This window comes from Hibiscus syriacus, unplaced genomic scaffold, assembly GCF_006381635.1.
Source record: "Hibiscus syriacus cultivar Baekdansim isolate YM2019G1 unplaced genomic scaffold, ASM638163v2 tig00111640_pilon, whole genome shotgun sequence".
Lineage (NCBI taxonomy): Eukaryota > Viridiplantae > Streptophyta > Magnoliopsida > Malvales > Malvaceae > Hibiscus > Hibiscus syriacus.
The window spans coordinates 294,812-317,117 of NW_024063142.1; the positions used below are offsets into that span (position 1 = coordinate 294,812).

The window sequence follows — 22,306 nt, forward strand, 5'->3', positions numbered from 1 at the left end:
TAATTAGAACTGTTTTGAGAGAGAGAAAAAAAGAGTAAAATGTATTTTTTTTTTCAATGCATTGGTATAGGATCAATCCGATAACAAAAATGCCAATCCAGAGGATCTCAAAGGAGTGGCAAAATAAATTATTAGTATGATAAAATAAAGGGTAAAATATGCATTTAGTACTTAAATTATCAGTCTTAATCCGTTTTAATATCTAAACTTTCAATTTTTTCAAATCATACTTAACGTTTAATTTATGTTTTATTTTAGTACCCATTGTTAAAAACTTAATGTGTTTAACACCTAAACTATCAGTTTTGATCCATTTTAATACCTAAACTTTCAAAATAAATTTAAAATTTAATGTTAAATTTTTAATATGGGTACTAAAATAAAACAAAAACTAAACTTCGATATATTTGTGAATAAAATGAAAGTTTAGATGTTTAAATGGACCAAAAATATAGTTTAAACACTAAATACGTAATTTACCCTAAAATAAAAGAGTTTTAGTATTAATCTTATTGAACAAGGAATGCTCCATCGGACAACATCATGCGTCGCGTACCAAAGCAACAAAAACAGATTCCTTGTCATTTTCAATCGTCAACCATACCGAATTTATGGTCAATAAAATCTATCTAAGAAATGCCTTTTAATATTTTTTTATTAATGTTGATTTTCTTATATTTCTTTTTCGGGTATTATAAACAAAAAAGGAAAAAACTCATAATTAAATCAAAATAAAGAAAGAAAGAAGCTACTATTTACTGTCAAAATTTGCAGCTTAATCTTATAATAAGCAACCACTTGAAATCAATGGCGAATCTAGAAATAATTGAAATATATACAAATAAAATTTTAAAATAGACACACGTAATAAAATGAACAATTAATATAAAGAAATTTGAATTTTAAGATACGGATCCATCCAAAATATACTTTAGCCTCTACTTACAACGATCTTAGACTCATGCCTCCTTTTTGCCTTTTAAGTATTTGAATTAAAATTAGTGTTTTTGTTATTTTTTATTCAATTAGTATTATTTTATAAGAGAAGATGCTAGTTCCACATGGAAGAAGGCAAGTATGACGGGGCTAAGAAAAGAACCTACTTTTCGGTTAGTGGCCAAGGCAACAAGTCTGCGACCCAAATATTGAATCTTTGAACCGAAGATATCGTTTTCTATATGGGAAAACATACAAAGCAAATTCAAGAGATATCTAACGTCATTTTCTACTCACTTTTTGGCGCAATTACTACCACTAAAATAAAACAAGTCCAATGATTTATTACGTCATTGTTCTTCAAAACTCATCCCAAATAACGTGTAGCCAAATATTCTTTTTCCTGGAAATGTTTTTTCCACCTTCCTCCTCCTCCGTAGAAAACACGCTGAAATTTCATAAAAGAAAAGAATCATACTCTATTATAGTTCAAGATGAACTCTGCGGAATATATATATATATATATATTTAATTGGAAGAAGAAAAGATAGGGTGAGGCAGATCAATTTTAGAGAGAGGACGTTTCCTGAGACATGATGTGACGGCAACGTCTGGAAAAAGGCTTTATATGAAAAGCAAAGCATTAAGGAAAGCCCGTTTCAGCCACGCTTTCATAAGAAAAATCTGGAAACCTTATTTCATTTCACATTATAATGATGATGATAATGATAATTATAATTATAATAACAAGGAAGGCGTTTTCATCTCACAAAAAGTCACGCACGCACCAATGCATTATATTCTCAAGAATCTTCTCCCCTCGCCCACTCCATAATTTTCCTTTTGATTCTTACCCTCTTTGTTGTTGTTTTTTTTCTTTTTACTTTCTTTTCTCGGTCCTGTAACTTTGGATACGCCTAAGTTCTTTTCCTTTCCTTTCCTTTCCTTTATTGTCAGCAGTATTACCATGTGTGTTAATGATGCAGAGCAGGTGAGCCAAGAAATGGAGGACCTTGATGACAGCACCGGCATAAAGCCTAGGCCTTCGCTTTCTCCCCTGCCTACGGTCACTGGCAGCAATAGAGTTAGTATCCAAACTTCATTTCCTGCAACGTTTTCTCTTTACTGACAAGAAAGTTGCTTTTGATGAGACAGTTTCCTGTAAATATGTTCTGAATATTTATCATTTTGGTTAATATTTTGCTTCAAGTTCAGAAATTTGTCCATCCGTGTTCTTGGTAGCATTAACCTTCATGAAAAATATCCAATTTTAGTACTTTTTCTCTGTGTAGGCACTTTGACCATTACTCATAACTGCATTTTTTATGGATTATCTCAGTTGCACGAATGTTATGTCGGCTTCTGATAACTTTCTTTCTATAATGCTCAAATATTGAATATCACACAATATACACTTCGATATAATGGGTCTAAGTAGGAGTATAGTTGAAGTACGTTAAGAATTTAGCTTTATTTTCTGTATGGATTTCAATCAAACTGTGTGGTCTTTTATCGATGGAATTGGCGTTCATGACATTACACCGTTATTCTCTTTTTCAAGGCTTTATCTCTTCGTAAACTCAACTGTGCTGCGTCCTGCATCGACAAATTCGTGACAAATTCGTATCTTATGCAGATCATTTATTACCATTGACAATGCTTCCACGGGTTTCTTCTACAGTATATTTTTTTTCCTGATAGTCTTGTTCTCATTTGTGTTCCACCAGCTTGAAAGTATATCCGAGGATGCAGTTGCCACAGATAGAAAACATGACCCGTTGACAAGTTTTATCCCCACTCTCCGGTCTGGAGAGTGGTCCCACATTGGGGATCGCCCTTATATGGAGGATACTCATATATGCATTGCAGACTTGGCTAAGAATTTTGGTTGCAATTTACTGAATGAAGAAGCTGTTTCCTTCTATGGTGTAAGTTACATATTGTCCCATCAGCCTTTCTTGTACACAAACATTCTAATTTTCTTAGCATATGATTTTATAAAACTAACTGAAATTGGTCATAAATTAGTTTAGCCTTCTCAGCTTTGAATCCATCAGACACTACCGGTTTTGTCTTCTTTCTGTTTATGTTCTTAGTTTAGCTCTACTATGTGTGCAAACTGCAAGGCAAGGGTGACAAAACAGAAATGATACGGAAAGAATTTGATGCAGAGTTGTTAAAATGAAAATTTTGCTAATATCTTTCCTGCTTAATATTTCTTTTCAAACATGATCTTTAACCGATGGTTATCTGTTAGATTGAAACTCGGTTTTTCGGCTAAAACTAATGATTTGGGATCACATTAGATTTAGTATAAGAGGGGAAAACGAAGCTCACAATCATACATATGCATTCTCTTCTTTGACTTTAAAAAGAACAGGTTTTCGATGGGCACGGAGGGAAGGACGCATCACAATTCGTCCGTGATCATTTGCCTAGAGTTATTGTTGAGGATGCTGATTTTCCCTTAGGACTAGAGAAAGCGGTCACCAGGTCATTCATGGAGACTGATGCTGCATTTGCGAAGTCTTGCTCTATTGAGTCTGCCCAAGCTTCTGGCACTACTGCTCTCACTGCTATGATATTTGGGAGGTAAGCATTTCTGAAGCTTTTCTTGTTGGCCTTACTCTGCTTGTTTTCCTCTCTTTTCATTACAATTCCTCTCTTTCCATACCATATAAATGATGGAATTCCAAGCCAAATTCAAGATAAGTAGAATCAAATATTTCCCTCGCAGCGTTGTAATTACCCATGTCACCTCTTGTTCCCAGTTCATTGCTTGCCTCCTTAGTTGACACAACTCCAAGATGCCAAGCTACCATCAATCTCCCTGCCATAAGATATCAGCTTCTGCTTTCTTTGCAATTGCATAGCCACACAAGAGATAACGGAGTGTCTTGGAAAATGTAGCTTATGCCATATTAATTTCTCCCAAGCCACCTTTGATTAGCTGAACTTAGCACTGGTTGACCAAGATCTCTCAGCTTTAAAATATATCTCCAAGTCCAGCTGCTTGCAGTAATGGCCTGAATCTCCCAAAAAGGGTTGTCCTTTAGAACATAGGAATAAATCCAAGCAATCCAGAGAGATTCTTGCTTTGATCAGAATACCTCTAATTTGATGAATCAGACAAGATTGGTTCAAAGTAAAAAAATTCTTCAAACCAGTCCCTCAAGATTTATCCAAGTTATCTTTTAGTGTGCTTAATCTGCTCATTTTTTAATTTGTTTTACATTATATGTTTGAATCAACACTTTAAATTTTTGGTTTGCCTGAAAAGATGACGTTATCTTTGACAGGTCTTTACTTGTGGCAAATGCTGGTGATTCTAGGGCTGTACTATCGCGGCTTGGAACAGCTATAGAGATGTCAAAGGATCATAGGCCCTGTTGCATGAAAGAGAGGAGACGAATCGAGTCTCTGGGCGGATTCGTCGATGATGGTTATCTTAATGGCCAACTAGGCGTCACCCGGGCATTAGGTGATTGGCACCTCGAAGGCATGAAGGAAGTGGGGGAGAGAATAGGCCCTTTAATTGCCGAACCAGAACTCAAAATGATAACATTGACCAAGGAAGACGAGTTTTTGATCATTGGTAGTGACGGAATATGGGACGTTTTCACCACCCAAAATGCCGTAGATTTTACAAGGAGGCGACTCCAACAGCACAATGATGTCAAGTTGTGCTGCAAAGAAATAGTCGAAGAAGCACTAAAAAGAGGAGCAACAGACAATCTAACAGTTGTCTTAGTGGCTTTTCACCTGGAACCGCCTCTTCATTCTATCATACAAAGGCCAAGGTTCAGGAGAAGTATTTCTGCTGAAGGGCTTCAGAGTCTCAAATGCCTCTTAGAAGGATAAGTCCTATAGATGTTTATTCATCTCTCCATACACGGCATACAAAGGAGAAAACTAGTTAATGATTATACTTGGCTGTTCTGGTAAAGATCTTCCTGTGTATATACATTCATCAACAAAAGGAGATTCGAAATAATCAAATTATGGAATTATGGCTTATAACTTGATAGATTTTAGATTCTTTGTTTGTGATCATTTGTATCGGCTTCATACTGAAGCTCTAGGATAATTCCAGGAACAGAACCGATTTGTGTATTGGTGCACACTTGGTTGTAAACAGATACAATTCTGTTTTAAGTATAGCTATGAGCTATCCTACTGATGGTGCTTCGGACATTTAAGATCTTAGAATGTCAATGGAGACATGCCAACTAACAGCATTTCGTAAGATGTTCTGCATTTTTCCTTTGGGGCCAATAAATGCTTTGCAATTATATTGGGAACAGCTCGATACGTCCAGCCATCAGTGGTTGCACCGGTGAACCGAAAACATTGTCCCGAACCACGTTGAGAGCATTTACTCATCTGCATGGTCCACCCTAATCTTGGCTGTTGAGGCCACAACACATGAGCCCACATATAGGTGTGACCACTGACCATTCGAACACAAAATCAATAAGTTAAACATGGTGGGTCTAGCCCAAAATCCATGGGTGGGTCACTAAATGAGTAAAGAAAACACACAAGGGTCAGTTTACAGATAAGGCTCCATACCTACTTTCATTTAAGTCTCGTCTATTTTTCATTTTCATTGAAAATCTTAGGTCCCCCATTTCTGCACTTTTCTTTATGCTTATTTGTACACTTTTATTAAACTCTGTCCACATCCCGTTTTGATCTAAGTTCAGCCTCCATCCAATGCATGTTATTAAATCCATAATTTTTAATGTTGTTTGTGAGTTTTTGATTCTATGGTACTAATGTAAAGTTATAAAACCTAAAAAGGGTACTCCAAAAAGGGTGCATCATTACTCAATCATCAAAAGTGATGGTTTAACAACTAAGTATGATGGTAATAAAATACTATATTACATGTACAAAAGCTCATTCTCAAACCCTAAAAAACTGCAGTATTCCTGGGAAGCTGTCAGATTTCTCATTCCTTCAATTATCTGGAAAACTTTTGCTTCTTCTTCTTCTCTTTTTAGTATTATCGTTGAATCCCCCCCCCCCACATTCTTAGTTGTGTATTGGAGGTTTCCTCTTGGCTGGTGCATAGTCCATTTCAGCTATCGCCATAATATCCGCATATTGGTCATGGACCTCGGGAGTTGTCGGCGAACTAACAGGGACTTTCTCTTGCTTTCCAACATTTTCTTGGTTTCCTAATTTGACTTTTGAACTAGTGTTAGCTTTGTTATCTCCACTGTCTTCGCTCTGGATACACGGAGAGAACATAATGTCAAAGATAATATCTAAACCCTATATTACGGGGTAAAAAAAGGTAATAAATGCATGAATCAACTAAACACCGAGTCAAATAAATAAATTACTAGTGGTGACTATTAATCAACCTTTGGACTGGTGGCAGATGCAGCAGTAGCAGTAGCAGTAGTTACAGTAAGAAGTTTCCTACTGTTTCCTGCAAAAATGAAAGTGAAAAAAGTTGTCAGTTGGTGCAAGAGACAAGGTGAAGTTTGGTGACTACGCCACGCATTTCTTTCACAAAATGCTCCATCTAACATATAATTGATCCAACCCAAAGAGGAATTAATCATGGTTTTGAGAAGCTTCTTTGCTGACAAAACTGCTTTGTCAGAATATTCTGAGACCTTGTTCTTATGAGGCTTTTTGAGGAATATTTACACTAAGAATACGGAAGAAAACTGCTCCTAGGGGAGGGTAAATTTATGATTTTTTGTGCTGTGCCTCCTAGGTCCACGGTAATCTTAATGAATTCTTGGTAGCCAGTACCAGTGGTGTGCTATTTTTTCCCCTTCTGGGTACCTGTACAATGCTCTTCTTTGCAGAAAATGACTTCTCCCACAACTCCATCACTGCTTTCCCTGAAAGCTTCTTCCTGCATAATACAACAGGTCTACACTTTAAATAACATCTCTTCAAACTATATTGAACTGAATGCATAAAAAAATACTGAAGCAAATTGGATACTAACATGCAATTTCGGAGGCCATGGTGATTTGAAACTTTTCTCCAATCTAATCCCTACCAAAAACAAACAACGAGATAAGACGTTAGAATCTAAATGATATGTAATGGAGGCTTTGTTGTGTTACTGAGAAAGAATTGCTGGAATTTACCTTGAACACTGGAAAGGAAAATGAACAACGCCATAAAAGATACTGCTAAACTGGAAGGCCTCATTTGCAGGATTCTAAACAAAAGTTTGAAAAGGTGCAGGGAGATTGTTAAAGTAATCTGAGGGCAGTAAAAGAAAATTTGTGTCTCAGTACTCTTTCTTTTTCTTCTTGGTATTAGGAAATGAACTTTGAATGCAAGTCTCCTGATGAATTTCTACGCCATTGGAACTGCCTGCCTTTATATGTACTACAACATTGCTATGAGGACCCACTTCAAGTTCCCAAATTTTAACTTGTATTTTATATATATATATAAATTAAAGTGATTATAAAATAGTATATGTTATAAATACTTTTAATCTTTTGATAATGAACGTTAAATTATCATGTTGCAATTGCATGTATTCAAAACCGTGACTTCTAAGAATAATAATGATTTAAGTTAATTTGTGTAATATATATATATATATATTGATACCGAAGTCAACTTACAAATTAGGATTATATTAATAAGGTTTAAATTCTGAGTTTTTAGACGCTAACAATGACTTTAAGTCTTTAACCACTGTTCGATCAAAATGTCGGTTATTTTTGCATATTTATATATAGAGAGAGAATGTTTGATATTGTATTTTAATTGTGTTTTTTTTACCAACAACGCAAAAAAAGTTCTAAAATCCAATCTCAAAGTTAATTCAGACACCAACTCATGTGTTAATTATAAATTTGTTTATATTTTTCAGTTTAATAAATATTTATCTAAAAAAATATAGTCTCATAGATTTTTAGATAAAATATATTAAAGCTCATTACTGGAGATACTAATATATGACAAAAAATTGTTATAGCTTCGTCGATAATTACTTAATAATTTAATTTTCTAAATTTAAATTTTTAGCGTAAAATTTCCTTTTTCTTCTTTAATGTTTGTCTAATAATAAAAGAATTGTGAACAGATTCAGTTATTGAAAAAAAAAACCAGATTAATTGGACACATCCCAATACCCCATTGTTGATTCATCAACACATACGGAGGCATAATTTTACGTTGAGAAAATAAACTTTAATTTATAAAATTTTAGATGGACGAAAATAGATTTAAAATAAAATATATATATTAATTAAATTTTCAAGAGAGATAACTCTCTTATTTACCTGATCTAAGTCTAACCCTAAAATCATGGATTACGTGTGGTTGCGGGAGGAATCATAACCACAAACACTTGCAAACCTTTGTGGGGGATAGATTTTGTATTTTCGACTGTGGAAATGAGACCCAAGACAGACGGTAAATTTTAGGAGAACCAAAAACGTTAATCGGTGTATAGTGAAGAGTTTGACGAATAATGTAACACCCCAATCCGTACCCGACCCGGATACGAGTTTGAGGTGTCTCATTGACTTTTCAAACTTTGACTCTTGATAAAATTCAAAGAATTTTATAAATATTTCATTAAAATAAAAGAGGTTTAGTTACATAAACTGACCACAATAACCAAAATCAATCAGAATATATTTAGGGTCTGTTTGTTTAGCTGTAATTGGTTTTCCAGAAAATGAATTACTGGAATTTGAATTACTGGAAAATGAATTACTGGAATTTGAATTATGGAAAATGAATTACATTTCTGTAAAATGAATTACATTTCTGGAAAATGAATTACATTTCTGGAAAACATCTGGAAAACGTTTTATGATGTTTGGAAGATGTTATTTAAACATTTTTTTGGTATATTTTAGTGAAATAAAATTTTATAAATTATATTAATTATTTATTAAAGTAATAGTACTATGTTATATTTTAAAAATATTAATTAGTATATTTTAATATCTTTACTAAAATATTATTGAAATATATAAATAATATTATTCATTATTAAATATATAAAAAAATTTATTATATATTATTAAAATAAAAATATAATATCTTATATTATTATAATATAATTGATTATTTTATATAATATTAAAAATATAATATTATATTATTATAAATATTAATAAATATATTTTAAATATTTTAATAATTAATATTTTGATGAAAATGATATTAAAATATTTTATTAATATTAAATTCATAAAATAAAATTATTTTGAGTATTTTTGCTTTGAAGTGAAAAGTTTGGAAAATGACTTACGGAAAATGAATCCGTAAGTCATTTTACAGAAAACACAAAGGAAATTCTGTTACTAGGAAAATGAATTACATTCCGGTAAATGAATTACGTGAAACAAACACGGGAAACGTTTTCCGGAAAACGAATTACGTGAAACAAACACGGGAAAACATTTTTCGGAAAACGAATTACGTGAAACAAACACGAGAATTCGGGGAAAACCAATTCCGTAATTCCAATTACGGGAAACAAACATACCCTTAATTCAACCAATTAGTACATGTCAACTATACTCAAATAACCAAAAACATTTAAATCCTCTATTTTCTGATCTGAAATTTTGTAAGGGAGGTGCTGACATGTCTTACTCTTCTTCTCTTCTCTTCTTGCTTATGTACCCTACGTGTGAAACAATCACACGCTAAGTCGAAGACTTAGTGAGGCATAAAAACTTATAATGCACTTTATAACATATATCAATACATGCATGTTCTGTTCTATCATGTTATACCAAATTACATGATTTCCTCGTATCATATAAAATCATATCAGATTAATTACAGTAAATACATACATACACATAACTCACCATTAACAGTTTATCATGTAATCACATACTTTTATACTTAACCTTTTCAATCAAACACTATACATACACAACATCATATTATTTCTATAACATTTATCATATCACTAACATATATTTGTTTATATGTCTTGATTAGCCCATGTACATATGTGAGAACTATAGATATGTGAGTTTATGGAGGTTGTGCACTAATGCTGTCACCACAGCTCATATAAATGCACCGAAGTGCCACATAGAATTGCACCGTAGTGCCATATAATAATGTCCATAAGAACCACATATCATTCCTTAAGAATCATATACATATACTAGGGATCAAGTATGTGTCTCACCAGACTTCACACATGTTCCAAAGAATACATATATGTCCCGAATGACCACATATCATTCCTTAAGAATCATATACATATACTAGGGATCAAGTATGTGTCTCACCAGACTTCACACATGTTCCAAAGAATACATATATGTCCCGAAGGACCACATAGACCCTCGACTCTTGGCATGCCAACTATACCCCTAGCTCTCATGACACATAACATGGGCATTGTCATTTATATCATTTCATATTCACACATGCATATTAATTATCTTTTATCACATGTCTGATCTCTTATAATCATGTAATCACATAGCTCATGTCATTTCTTGTAAAATCACATATATCATGTAATACATATAACTTATACACTTTCTCATATGTTCACATGGTTCACATCACATGAATCATATCTTTTCATATAATTTATGCTTTATTCTCTTATATTCCCATACATGTAATACATATCAAGCATGGTTACACAACTCCTTACGATATAACTTGCATGTACCTATATTCTTTTTCATATACTCACATAGTCATATAGTATAATATTTCATATAACCTCATGAAACAACTCACATGGATACATACTCAAATACTCATAGTTACATATCACTTAAATTATTCATATTTACCTAATCCATGGTCATATAGCTTTTATCACCAAGTCACTTATATAATCTCTTATTCTCATATGTTCATATTTATCATATAACACATAAGTTTTATTGCATATTTATATCTCATTCCTACATCACTAATTCATAATATAATTTACATCATATCATCTACCTTATTCTGTATTTCTTAGTATACACTTACATTACCTAACCTACATTATACTTATAAACCTGAATATATTACTTCTATTATTTCTTTTATGTACAATTTAATCTATTTACTTAATTCAATTCCGTACAACTCCTATAATCATTTCATATCACTCCATAGCTTCTAGTATACAACTAATGTATCATAATTTTATTTAAGCATATGAATCTTTCTCCTCTATCTTATCTTACATGCTCATAGTATCACTGAAGTTCAAGTCTCCTAGTTAATATATTATTTATGTAACCTTTGCTTACTTAGTTCATATCCTTTCTCATAAACTCACTTTTACCATATTCTCATATTATTACTTAAATTATCTCATAACATGTATTCACGTAGTAATATTTCATTTATATATATATATATATATATATATATCAAAGATCTTATCACATAACTTATCTTTTATATTCATTAGCATATCATATGGTTTATATCATCATAACATATCACATATTCACATCAACCATATAATACATATATGCAATAACATGTCAACAATATAAATCATACACATATATACTTCTATTTATGAATTCATGCATTTTACTATGGAAATAGACTTGTCGCAAGTCTTATTTCCATTTAACATCATATAATACTAATATGCACTCACCTGGCCTCACTAGTCCATTCCAATCTCTTATCTTCCTTTTTTATCGATCTTACTTGTCAATGATTCCGGAACTCGTTTAGGCTCTGAATCTACATAATTATACATTTTAAGACAATTATTATATACCTACACCTTGTAATTTGATACTAGCAACTTAAACGAACTTATTAAACCAATATTTACAATTTTCCTTTAGGGGGAATCGGTTCCCTCCTATGGGGGTATCGGTTCTCCTCTGGCATTCTGGAATTCCATGTTCGTTTGAGGGGGTATCGATTCCCCTTGAATGGGTATCGATTCCCCTAGCCCAGAAATCCTAATTTGAGCTCGAAATTCACTTCATTTCAGCTTAAACCTTCATATTTTACTTCCTTTAATATTCCTAACTTCCATACACATGTTTTAACTCGTTTCTATTCCATAATCACTTCTTTAAACCCAAAATTCCATCATTTACATGGCATTCAAGAATCACACTAAATTTTCAATGTGTTCTAATTCCAATTCTAACACTTCATACTTCTTAATTAGATTGATGACAAGTCAAATTCATCCATAAAACTTCAATAACCATACCATATCAAAATTCCATCTTAAAACTCATATTACAAATTCCTTCTTAATTCCTTTATCTTATTGTTTAAATCCCATATAAGCTTTCCTTAAGCTTATTTAATACCCAAAGAATCAAAATCCACTTAATATTTACAGTAATTAACTATAAAAACCCAACTTACCTATTGTAGCTAAGCCCCACGTGAAGAAGAGAAAGCAAGAAGAAGAAAGCTTCCAGATAGTTCTCTTCCCACGTTTTTTCCACTCTTATAAAAGGAAAAAATATCTTTTAAAGGAAAAAGACCATAATACCCTTAATTTCCTTTAATAATTACTAAATAACCTTCATCATAAATTTCCAATAATCATTGAATTATTTCATTCTTCTACTTTAGTTACCAAATTCTGAAACTTTTCAATTTAGTCACTAACCCGGTATTGCGGATGTTACAAATAATTTATTTGTTTATTAAACAAATGAATATGAAGAAGAGTTTATGTTTATTTAATTAAATGAATAAATATGAGTAAAAGATTCATTTTTTTATTTACGTTTATGAACGTTCGGTAGTATGTTCGTTCGTTTATATTCAACTCAATTTTCAAATCCGTTTGAAACATTAAGACCTAATAAATTTTAACCTTAAATTCATTAATATTTGGGTAAAGTAGACAAATGGTCCTTTGACTATAGAATACTGCTTTATTAAGTCTCTCAACTATTAAAAGTTACAAAATTATTCTCTGACTATAGAGTATTGCTTTGTTGAGTCACTCGACTATTCATTATTGTTCGAAACTTGTTATTTTTTTGATAAAAAATTAGTGGTTGTCTAAGTTTGACGTTAACATGATGACTGAGATATGATGGTCGTTTGAGATTCTAGGATCAAATTTTATTATATTATAGTCAGCAGTTTAATATCCAACTTAGAATACTATCATTTTTTAACGGAAAATGGCGAGTTTGGAACATAATGAATAGTGGGGTGACCATTTTGTAACTTGTAATAGTTAAGGGACTCAACGAAGCAACACTCTATAGTCAAAAGACTATTCTGTAACTTTTAATAATCGAATGACTTAATAAAGCAATATGCTATAGGTAAATTACCATTTGTATACTTTACCCTTAATACTTTAAAACTCAATTAATTTCAAATCAATTAAAGAAAGTATAAATCCTAAAATTATTTGGAAAGAAAAGAACTCTTCTCAAATATAAATTCATTTATGTTCGTTTGTATATGTTCGTTTGTGTTCATTTGTTTGTATAGTTTATCATTTCAACGAATAAACATGAACGGACATGAATAAGCTAATTTCTTAATGAACGGACACGAACAAGAAAATTCTTTTGTTTAGTTGTTTATGTTTATTTGTTTTTTCGGTTAAAGTTAAACGAACGAACATGAACATACTCTAAATTGTATTCATTCGATTTGCTTACAAGCCTAAAATTAAATATATTCATATACAAATAAATAAAATACCTTACTATTATACATTAATTTGATATCAATTCAGTTTATTAACTATTAAATTATTTTTATAATATATATACATATTATTCAACATTTTTTATATTCTTGTATACTTTTTAAATTAAATAATTATAAATTATCACTAAAAAGTAAAACACTGGACGAATAGCATTTGTATACATATTTTGTAACACTCCATTTATGATTATTTTTATATAATTACTTATATTTTATCTATTAATCGATTAAATCAAATTTTTAATATCGAACTTGTATAAACAATTATTTTTTTATTAAGCTAGTTGATTACAAAATAGTACATGTTCTAAATATTTTCAACCATTTGACAATAAACATTCAATCACCTTGCTGAAGTTGTTGGTGCTCGAACCCGGGACCTCTAGGAAAAACAATGATTCTTTTAACCACTGAGATGGATAGTTTTGTTGTACGGTAACCTTAATATAGGGAAGACCCTACAGGAAATGTTAATATTTTTTAACATTTTTGGTAAAGCGCTACCTAAAACAATATTTTTTTACCGAAAATGTTAATTTCCCTACCTAATTTCCGGTAAAAAAAATAAAATTTTAGGTAGCGACCAATATTAACATTTCCGGTAGAAAAAAATAATGTTTTAGGTAACGCTTTATCAAAAATATTAAAAAATTATTAACATTTTCGATAGCACTTTTTTTAGCCGTATATTAAGATTGGCGTACCTTAGACATCCATCTTGTGCCAGTAAAAACTATTACTCAGACTGAAACACATTATCTATAAATTTTAGGGCAAACCACATAAGAGCTCATTAAACTATGTTTAAACAATCATTTTGGTTATTAAACTTTCAAAAGCTATAAAGAAATTATTAAATTTATCGAACTAGTGGAAAAAAATATTACATTTATATAATTTTTACAAAATTTTCATTAGATTTATAAAAAGTTTACATTTAGTATAATATTATACTTATAGTGGTCATTTTATAACAATTCAACAAATTTAATGGTTATTTTATAACTTTTAAAAGTCCAATGATCAAAACAATTATTTAAGCATAATTCAGTAATTTCTTATGTACCCTATAATTTACATAGAAACCTTTTACGACTTCATTTAAATCAATCATTATGTATTATTATTTAATTTAATTAAATATAAATATATAATTTAATTTACAGTAAAATTTCAAAGTATTTGTTTAAATTTGATACCACTTAATGACACTTAATTTAAAATGTACATAAAAATAAAATAAAATAAATATGAATTCATAATATTATAATAAAGAGTAAGAGAGAAAAAAAATACACTGTTGTTTTATCTCAGTAGCGGAGGCCAGACTTTGAGATCTTCATTTATATGTATTTTGGATAACTTGTTATTTTATTGCCAATATTGAATTGCTCGTCCCTTTAAATGATAAAGTGATCCAAATTAAGTTTATTTACTGAAAAACTGAAGATTGATTAATGTGTTTATTTTTCCGAGATTTAAACTTATATAAAATAGTTTTTAAATAAATATATTAAAGAATAAATAGTTTAAATAAACAATTAATACCACCTGATGGATTTTTTTCAAAATATTTTGATATTAATAATATTTATTTTATTTTTAATCTAAATAAAATTAAAATATTTTATAAATAATATCATCCAAATCCGTAAGACGAAAAACATTATATCATTTGCCGTTAGAATCCTGTTTAAGTTAGACTTAATGACAAGTTTAAATATAGGGATAGATCGAGGAAATGTTAAGAGTTCAGTTGTATCTCTAGAAATTTTATTTTTTTATATATAATTTTAGTTTTTTTTTTGTATTTTTACTAATTATTTAATTTTATAAGGCCTAAAATTTTATAATCTTAAATCTTATTAATTTTTAATATAATTTTTTATATTCACACTTTCTTAATTTTTAATATAACTTTTCAAATTAACACCTCTTAATCAATATTTTTGTATCCCTGTTTAAATGTAAGTTATAATAAATGGAATTAATTAGATGTTGCATGATTAGCATTTTGATGGAGACAAGGTGGGCCAAGTTCCACGTGTCGAAGGAAACAACCGGAATTAATGTGACGGTGACGGAGAAGTGTTAAGCTCACTCGTTGTGTCACCAAAATAGCCTTATATTGACGGGGTACTTTCGTCTTTAACAGCTCAGTGGCGCGGTCACTCGACGTGGAAGTCTACAATCATGGAACCACGAAGGATTACATGGCAGGTGATTGAGCCACGTGAGCATAAGCAGTTCACGTTGCATGTTCTCACTTCGGCCAACCGCTAAACATTTTGGGCCTAACTGTCGAGGAAAAATTGAGCCAAATTTTCAAAAGAAATTTCAAGTTAAAAATGTTTTCTGATATTAAAAGTAATAAATGATAGATTTAATAACATTTAAACCAAGCATTGTTAATTTAATCGCCTCGGTTTCCATCACTTAAATAACATTTAAACCAAAACTTCATCCATTATATATATTGACACGGTTAATTTCATGTTGTTTTATTTTCTATATTATTAATAGAATGCAAATGATACTACTTCCTCACTTCTGCTTATAGTAATTTATAATCATTATTATAAGCTACATGCCTTTACTTTATCTACACGTAGGAAAAATATAAAGATTCATCTAAAATATAATATAAAAAATTATTATTGGTTGAAACTACAAAAAACGTAATAAATCATGTTTATCTAATAATTTTTACGATGTGGACTCAAATGTAACGAAAGCAAAAGAGCAAGAAAATTCATCAGACACAGCGACATCTCATGTTCGAGGACTCGTTAAAAGATATTGGACCGCATATGGTACAAATCTATGTATGTTCTTCCCAATGTTTTCTTTGTGATACATCCCATGGTCTGCCACGAACCGTCAATCAACTTGGCTAATATCTTTAAGGGTAAGCTACGTAAATAATCATCTAATTGTATTTATTTTCTGTCATTAAATTTTTAAATTTTATAATACATTAATTAAACTTGGCTAATAAAAAATGATACTATCAAATATTAAAGTCGTATTTTTTCGTAAAAAACATTAAGTTCCTCATATTAATTGGTAGTTGTCGACCTCTTTTTGTATGTATCTTCATTGTCCAACATTTTTTTTAATAATCATCACCACCAGACACAACATTCGTTATACTCGAGTTTTCGTATGTATCTTCATTGCCCAACATTATTCTAATAATCATCACCACTAAACACAACATTTGTTATACTCAAGAGCTTCATTATCTTTCCACGAAAGCTGAACCATTTATCACAATTGTTACAATACATTTTATCTTAAAACTAAAAGGTATGCTTCATTTGAAACATGTCCTAATTTGTTAAAAGTTTTTCCATGACAGAAAGACAGAGAAAATTGAATGAAATGATGGTGAAAAATGGTTTAGTAGTCTTTGGATGTTGGTGAAACACACGAGGATGGTGAATATTGTATTTAATGGCGATGACAATTGAAAGAACGTCGGAGGATAATAACACAAGCTAAAGAAAGTTGGTGACTGCCAATTAGTATAAGAAAGTTAGAACTTTTAGAGGATGAAGATACCTTTAACATGACATGATAACATTTCTTAATAGTAATTGATGATAATAACTATAATGAAAATGAATTAAAAGTTTGACGATTATGTTATAAAACTTTAACGTTTGATGATCAAAATACATAATTAAAAAAAATCTATGAAGTTTAGCCTATCCTTATTTGAAGTGGTCCAATATCTATTCTATCAATGACAATTAATGGAACTACTTTAAATATCATTTAGGTTTGGCCAAGTAGCAAGATCGTCAACCAGCAACAGTCGCAGACCAACTCTCTGGTCCCAAAAAGACAACAAAATTTGAACCAATCCTTGATGGAGATGTATAAGCATTGCAGCAGCTAGTTGACGACATTTGTCTCACCATTCAAAGGCATTGCAACAAAAGCAATTTTTCCTCAAATTCATCAATCTCTCATGTCCATACAATATTATAGGTAGATACATCGGTTTCTTGCCTTACCATACCTAGTCTTTCCCCCACATGTTTTGTCGTACTCAAATTCTCACATGGGGCGGCGTGAGCCCCTGCCTAGCTACTCCTTATATGTGAGTCCATCCTCTTTACGATATGGCGTGAGCGCTCCGAGGAATGTTGCTGATCAATACACCGACCACCGACACCACCCAATTGCCTTTATGCTTGGCCTTTGTTGGAAACACAAATTTTAAGACTCCCCTTTTGGTCGCTGTTAAATGAAGGTTAGTAAACAGGAATGAACGTTCGAATTCTGTCTCTTTATACTATAATATATGAAGTATCATCACTCAAATCTAACTGTTTGGCCATGGCACTTTTAATTGCTAAAATGATTGATTCATGTAATTTGGGAGAAGATAATTGCAGTGCATGGTTATGATAAAGTTGATGGCTTATTCAAGCTTGAGTTCCAGTCATATCATAATAAAAGAATGAAAAGGATATAAGCTGGAAGCACTCCGATCATTTTCGACAGTGATTATCTCTTCGGATCGATGTTGTCTAATTTTTTGTACAAGTTTAGGATTCCTAATCTAAAATTTTAAACACCCTAAATCTGATACATCAGAGAACACTAAAACTGTCTGTCAATGTCATTCTTGCAGGGATTCAATTGGATGGATAAATATTAAAGTTAATCTACTTGTCTATTTCTGTTGTGAAAGAATATAACCTAAAATATTTTTTTGATTAAGCTAATTGTTTATAAAGTAATATATGTTTTAAATACTCTCAGTTATTTAACAATGAACACTCGATCACTCTACTGTAATCGTTGGTGCTCGAACCCATAAACTCTAGGAAGAACAATAATTCCTTTAACCACTGAGGTAAATTTATTCGTGCAACTTAAAATATTTATGTGAGAATAAATTTTTGATCCGAATTAAATCAAGGGTAAATTACGTATCTAGTACCTAAACTATTAGTTTTAGGATCCGTTTTAGTATCTAAAATTTTAACTAACGTTTAGTTTTTATTTCATTTTAATACATCGTCGGTATAACCACCTATATCCAATTTATAGATTGACTAATCCGGATCGGGTACTGCAGAGGCAAGGGCATCCCTCTTAGTCTAGTTTACTTCATTCACAATCACTATGATTCGAACTCCTAACCTTGCTCAAGGGATCTAATGCCTCATCCCTAGATTAACTAGTTGTTGGTAATAAGAGAAATTGTATTATATCTATCAATTATTTATCCAAGAAAAAACACAGGCACCTCAATTTATTTATTTATTTTAAAGAGGGCATTGGTGCATTCCAGTTTAGTGATTAAGGCCTGATCCAATAATATTATAGTAGGCTTTTATCCTTAGATGAGTGGATTGCAATTGAAGCCCATTAATAGCGTAGCCAAAGCACCAAATGCTCCGATTCTCATTTTTCAAACAATATTATATCTGCGTGAATCGAGCAATCTCAATGATAAAAGAAATATTTTTATTCTTGAAGATTCGGATTTGATTATCAATAATATCATAGGTGTGAGTATTTAATGCCAAATATTTAAAAATTATCTTTAAACATATATTTGTACTTACCCTGATTAATAAAAAAAACAATACTATATTTATACCGAACCTTTCCTATAAGATTAAAAGAATTGTTGTGATTTGTGAAGGGTAATTTCAGAATTGGTATAATATTATTTTTCAAAAATGATCTACTAAATCATGAGTGAACTGAAATCCTTATTAGTCTCTAGGAAAAAAAAGTTAAAATTATTTTATTAATTTTTACTTATGATCTGTAATAGACTATATATTAATTCTTTTCAGTTTTTTTATGATAGTTCTTTTCAGTTATGTTTTACTATTGCTCATATGATAATTTCATTAATTCATACAGAGCCTATGTCGAACTTAATAAAGACATGATTTTCTTTTTTTTAAATATGAATTCCACTCTTTAGTTAAATATTTTTTTACTACACTGAAGAAGGAGATATATGAATTCCACTCTTTAGTTAAATATTTTTTTATTACACTGAAGAAGGAGATATAAATACTAATAACAAGCATTAATAACATAGTTTTTTTATGTGAATGTAGAAATAAAATTTTAGGATGGACACAATCAATAAAATAGGTACATAAACAAAGAAAATTCAGATATAGAATATGCACGTTATCAATAATTAAGAAAGATTCTGAAAATGTATTGCCTTATAATCAATATATACTATTCAAAAAACTAAAGTAAAAAATGATGATAATGAAATACTCATCTGATTTGTTTTGGGTTTTTATCCCCGTTTCCTCATTGGTACATTTAAAATATGTTACATAAACACATACAAGGCGGAATAATGCTTCAACTGGGTGAGCCGCTAACTAAAACTCCATGCTCACAGCTGGGAAAAAAAAAACCTTTTATCAGTTATTGATGAAGAACACAAACATGGAGGTGATGCTCAATTCTAGGATGAATCAAGTGGGCGTTGGTCAATCAAGTCAAAAAGTTCATCTCCAATCCCAAATCCAAGCATCCTAGCCATGTCGCTCGTCTTCAATCTGGGTTTTGGAATTCCATGATGTTTCAGCCAAGAGTATACAATGAACACCTTTTTCATGATGAACAATTCCAAGGCCTCTGGATTAAACACAACCCCCATTCTCATACTCATCTGCCAACAAAAGAAAAAAAAAAGTTCATCTACTGATCTTATTATTAGATGGTGCATTTCAAATTTTCAGTACAGATATGGTACCTGGTGGGGGACTAACATGGCGGCATAACGAGCTAATTCCCCAGCTCGCCAGTCCAACAGCACGGGGAGCCAAGGATAGGCAGCATCAAGCCTTACGAACCATAACCTTATATCAGGGAATTCAGACAATTCTCGTGGATCATGTGGATCATCTCTTTTATAATTAATTGTAAACCCAATTGTCTTTTCCAGATACTCTTTTGGTTCAGCTGGGAACATCAGTGCCATAATTCATCAATCAAACAACAACATGATCGAAATAAAAGTAAAATTGGCGTCTTTTTTCTACGATCCATACCAGATAAAGGTGAAGTGATTCCTGTAGCATTCTGAAATGGGAACAAATCAAGCCGGCTTATAACATCATTATCAATAATCACTTCAATTCGACCTTCACTTGGAGGCATTGGAGGCTCTACTTGAGTGGAATCTGTCAAAAAACAGTTTCGGATGCATGAAAAAAACTAAACCCTTATCTACTTTTATATTCCTAACCACAATTCAACCCTCCAATTTCCAGAAATCTAGGTAACTTTTTACAGCTAAGATGAACTCGAGAGTGAGCTAAAAGTGGGAACAAAAAACGAAAGAAACCACAGAACCTTAGCGTGGAACAAAGTTTAGTAATGGAATTCAGTTTCGTACCATCCGCATCACCATAAAAGGAGAGGTCAAAATTTCCTGAAGGATTGAAGGAAACAGATGGTGCAAGCAGTCCTCTTTGGGGAGTGAAGTGGGAGACAGGGAGAGCTGGGATTGAAGCTGAGATGGGTTTGCATGAAATCCATGGGGTTGAAGAGGGAATGTTATGCTTGAGGAAATGAGAAAGGGTAAGTAAGGGATTAAGGGCAGTAGCCATGGACTGTTGTGGTCCGGGTGCAGTTTTTATAGTTGGATTATGTTATTTAGGTTCCAGTTTTGTTATCTGAAGCGTCCTCTGCTAGAGGCCATATGTTTTCGAAGCTCGTATCATATCCGTTGTGTGAGGTTTTTGAAGGATGCAGCTCAACCCTGTCACGTTTCCTGCTTAAAAATTGGTACTCTACTTAAATTATTCTTTATTGACTTTTTTTTGTTAATTTTTATTTATTTATTATCATTTAAAATTTAATATTATTAAAAATATGAAAAAATATATATTTTAAGAATTTTAATCAAGTAATTTAAAAATATAAATTTAATTATTAAAATATTTAAAATAATCATAGTCAAAATTTATAAATTTAAAAAGTTAATGAGAGATAATTTTAGTGGGAGGAAGGTAGTAGCTTTGAAGTAACCTATTATTGCAAAGGACAAAGTTTTAATAATTTTTTTAGAAAACAGTCTCGATATTTAATTTTATATCTTAAATTTTTTTGGTGAGTTTAATATTTAATTAAAATTTGAATTTAAATTAAGTATATAAATTTAATTTTTTAATTCAAATTGATACTTATAAGATATATTAAAATAATTTATAAAATAAAATTTGAAGTAAATATTACATATCTCTCTTTTTTAAATATTACATATCTCGTCCTTGTAAAATGTGGACTATAATGAGTCATATATTAGTTTATGGGAAATTATGTATTTTGTACTTAAATTATTAATTTTGATCCATTTTAAAACTTAAACTTTTTTTGAAAAGATATCTAACATTTAGTTTTTTTTTTTCATTTTAGTACCCGTTAAAAAATTCTAAGGTTAAGTTTTGAAAAAAATTAAAAGTCTAAGTACTAAAATGGACTAAAGTTAAAAGTTTAGGTACTAAACACATTAAATTTTTAATGACGAGGTAATAAAATGAAACAAAAACTAAACTTTAAGCATAATTTAAAAAAAATGAAAGTTTATGCACTAAAATAAACCAATAATTATAGTTTATGTACTAAAATAAACAATTATTTTTTAGAGTAAACTATATTGGTGACCACCCAATTATAATCTTTTTCATTTTGATCATTATTTTTTAAT

At 30.9% G+C, this 22,306-nt stretch overlaps 3 protein-coding genes across 3 annotated transcripts; 1 reads left to right on the top strand and 2 right to left on the bottom strand.

Annotated features, from left to right (window-relative positions):
* The first annotated feature begins 1,520 nt into the window (after positions 1 to 1,520).
* LOC120166368 (probable protein phosphatase 2C 27) lies at positions 1,521 to 4,943 on the top strand. Its single transcript, XM_039175629.1, has 4 exons — positions 1,521 to 2,020; positions 2,664 to 2,864; positions 3,317 to 3,528; positions 4,236 to 4,943. The coding sequence occupies exons 1-4, from the start codon at positions 1,904 to 1,906 to the stop codon at positions 4,795 to 4,797; spliced, it is 1,092 nt and encodes a 363-aa protein (XP_039031560.1). The 5' UTR covers positions 1,521 to 1,903; the 3' UTR covers positions 4,798 to 4,943.
* A 797-nt stretch (positions 4,944 to 5,740) lies between these two features.
* On the bottom strand, positions 5,741 to 7,208 carry LOC120166369. Its single transcript, XM_039175630.1, has 5 exons — positions 7,056 to 7,208; positions 6,911 to 6,960; positions 6,742 to 6,814; positions 6,309 to 6,376; positions 5,741 to 6,171 (listed from the first exon to the last, which is right to left on the bottom strand). The coding sequence occupies exons 1-5, from the start codon at positions 7,117 to 7,119 to the stop codon at positions 5,974 to 5,976; spliced, it is 453 nt and encodes a 150-aa protein (XP_039031561.1). The 5' UTR covers positions 7,120 to 7,208; the 3' UTR covers positions 5,741 to 5,973.
* Positions 7,209 to 20,049: 12,841 nt separating this feature from the next.
* Positions 20,050 to 21,244, bottom strand: LOC120166410 (protein CHLORORESPIRATORY REDUCTION 6, chloroplastic-like). The gene is made up of 4 exons (XM_039175659.1): positions 20,993 to 21,244; positions 20,646 to 20,777; positions 20,348 to 20,556; positions 20,050 to 20,263 (listed from the first exon to the last, which is right to left on the bottom strand). Exons 1-4 carry the CDS (start codon positions 21,204 to 21,206, stop codon positions 20,057 to 20,059), a joined length of 762 nt encoding a protein of 253 aa, XP_039031590.1. The 5' UTR covers positions 21,207 to 21,244; the 3' UTR covers positions 20,050 to 20,056.
* Between the last annotated feature and the right edge of the window lie 1,062 nt (positions 21,245 to 22,306).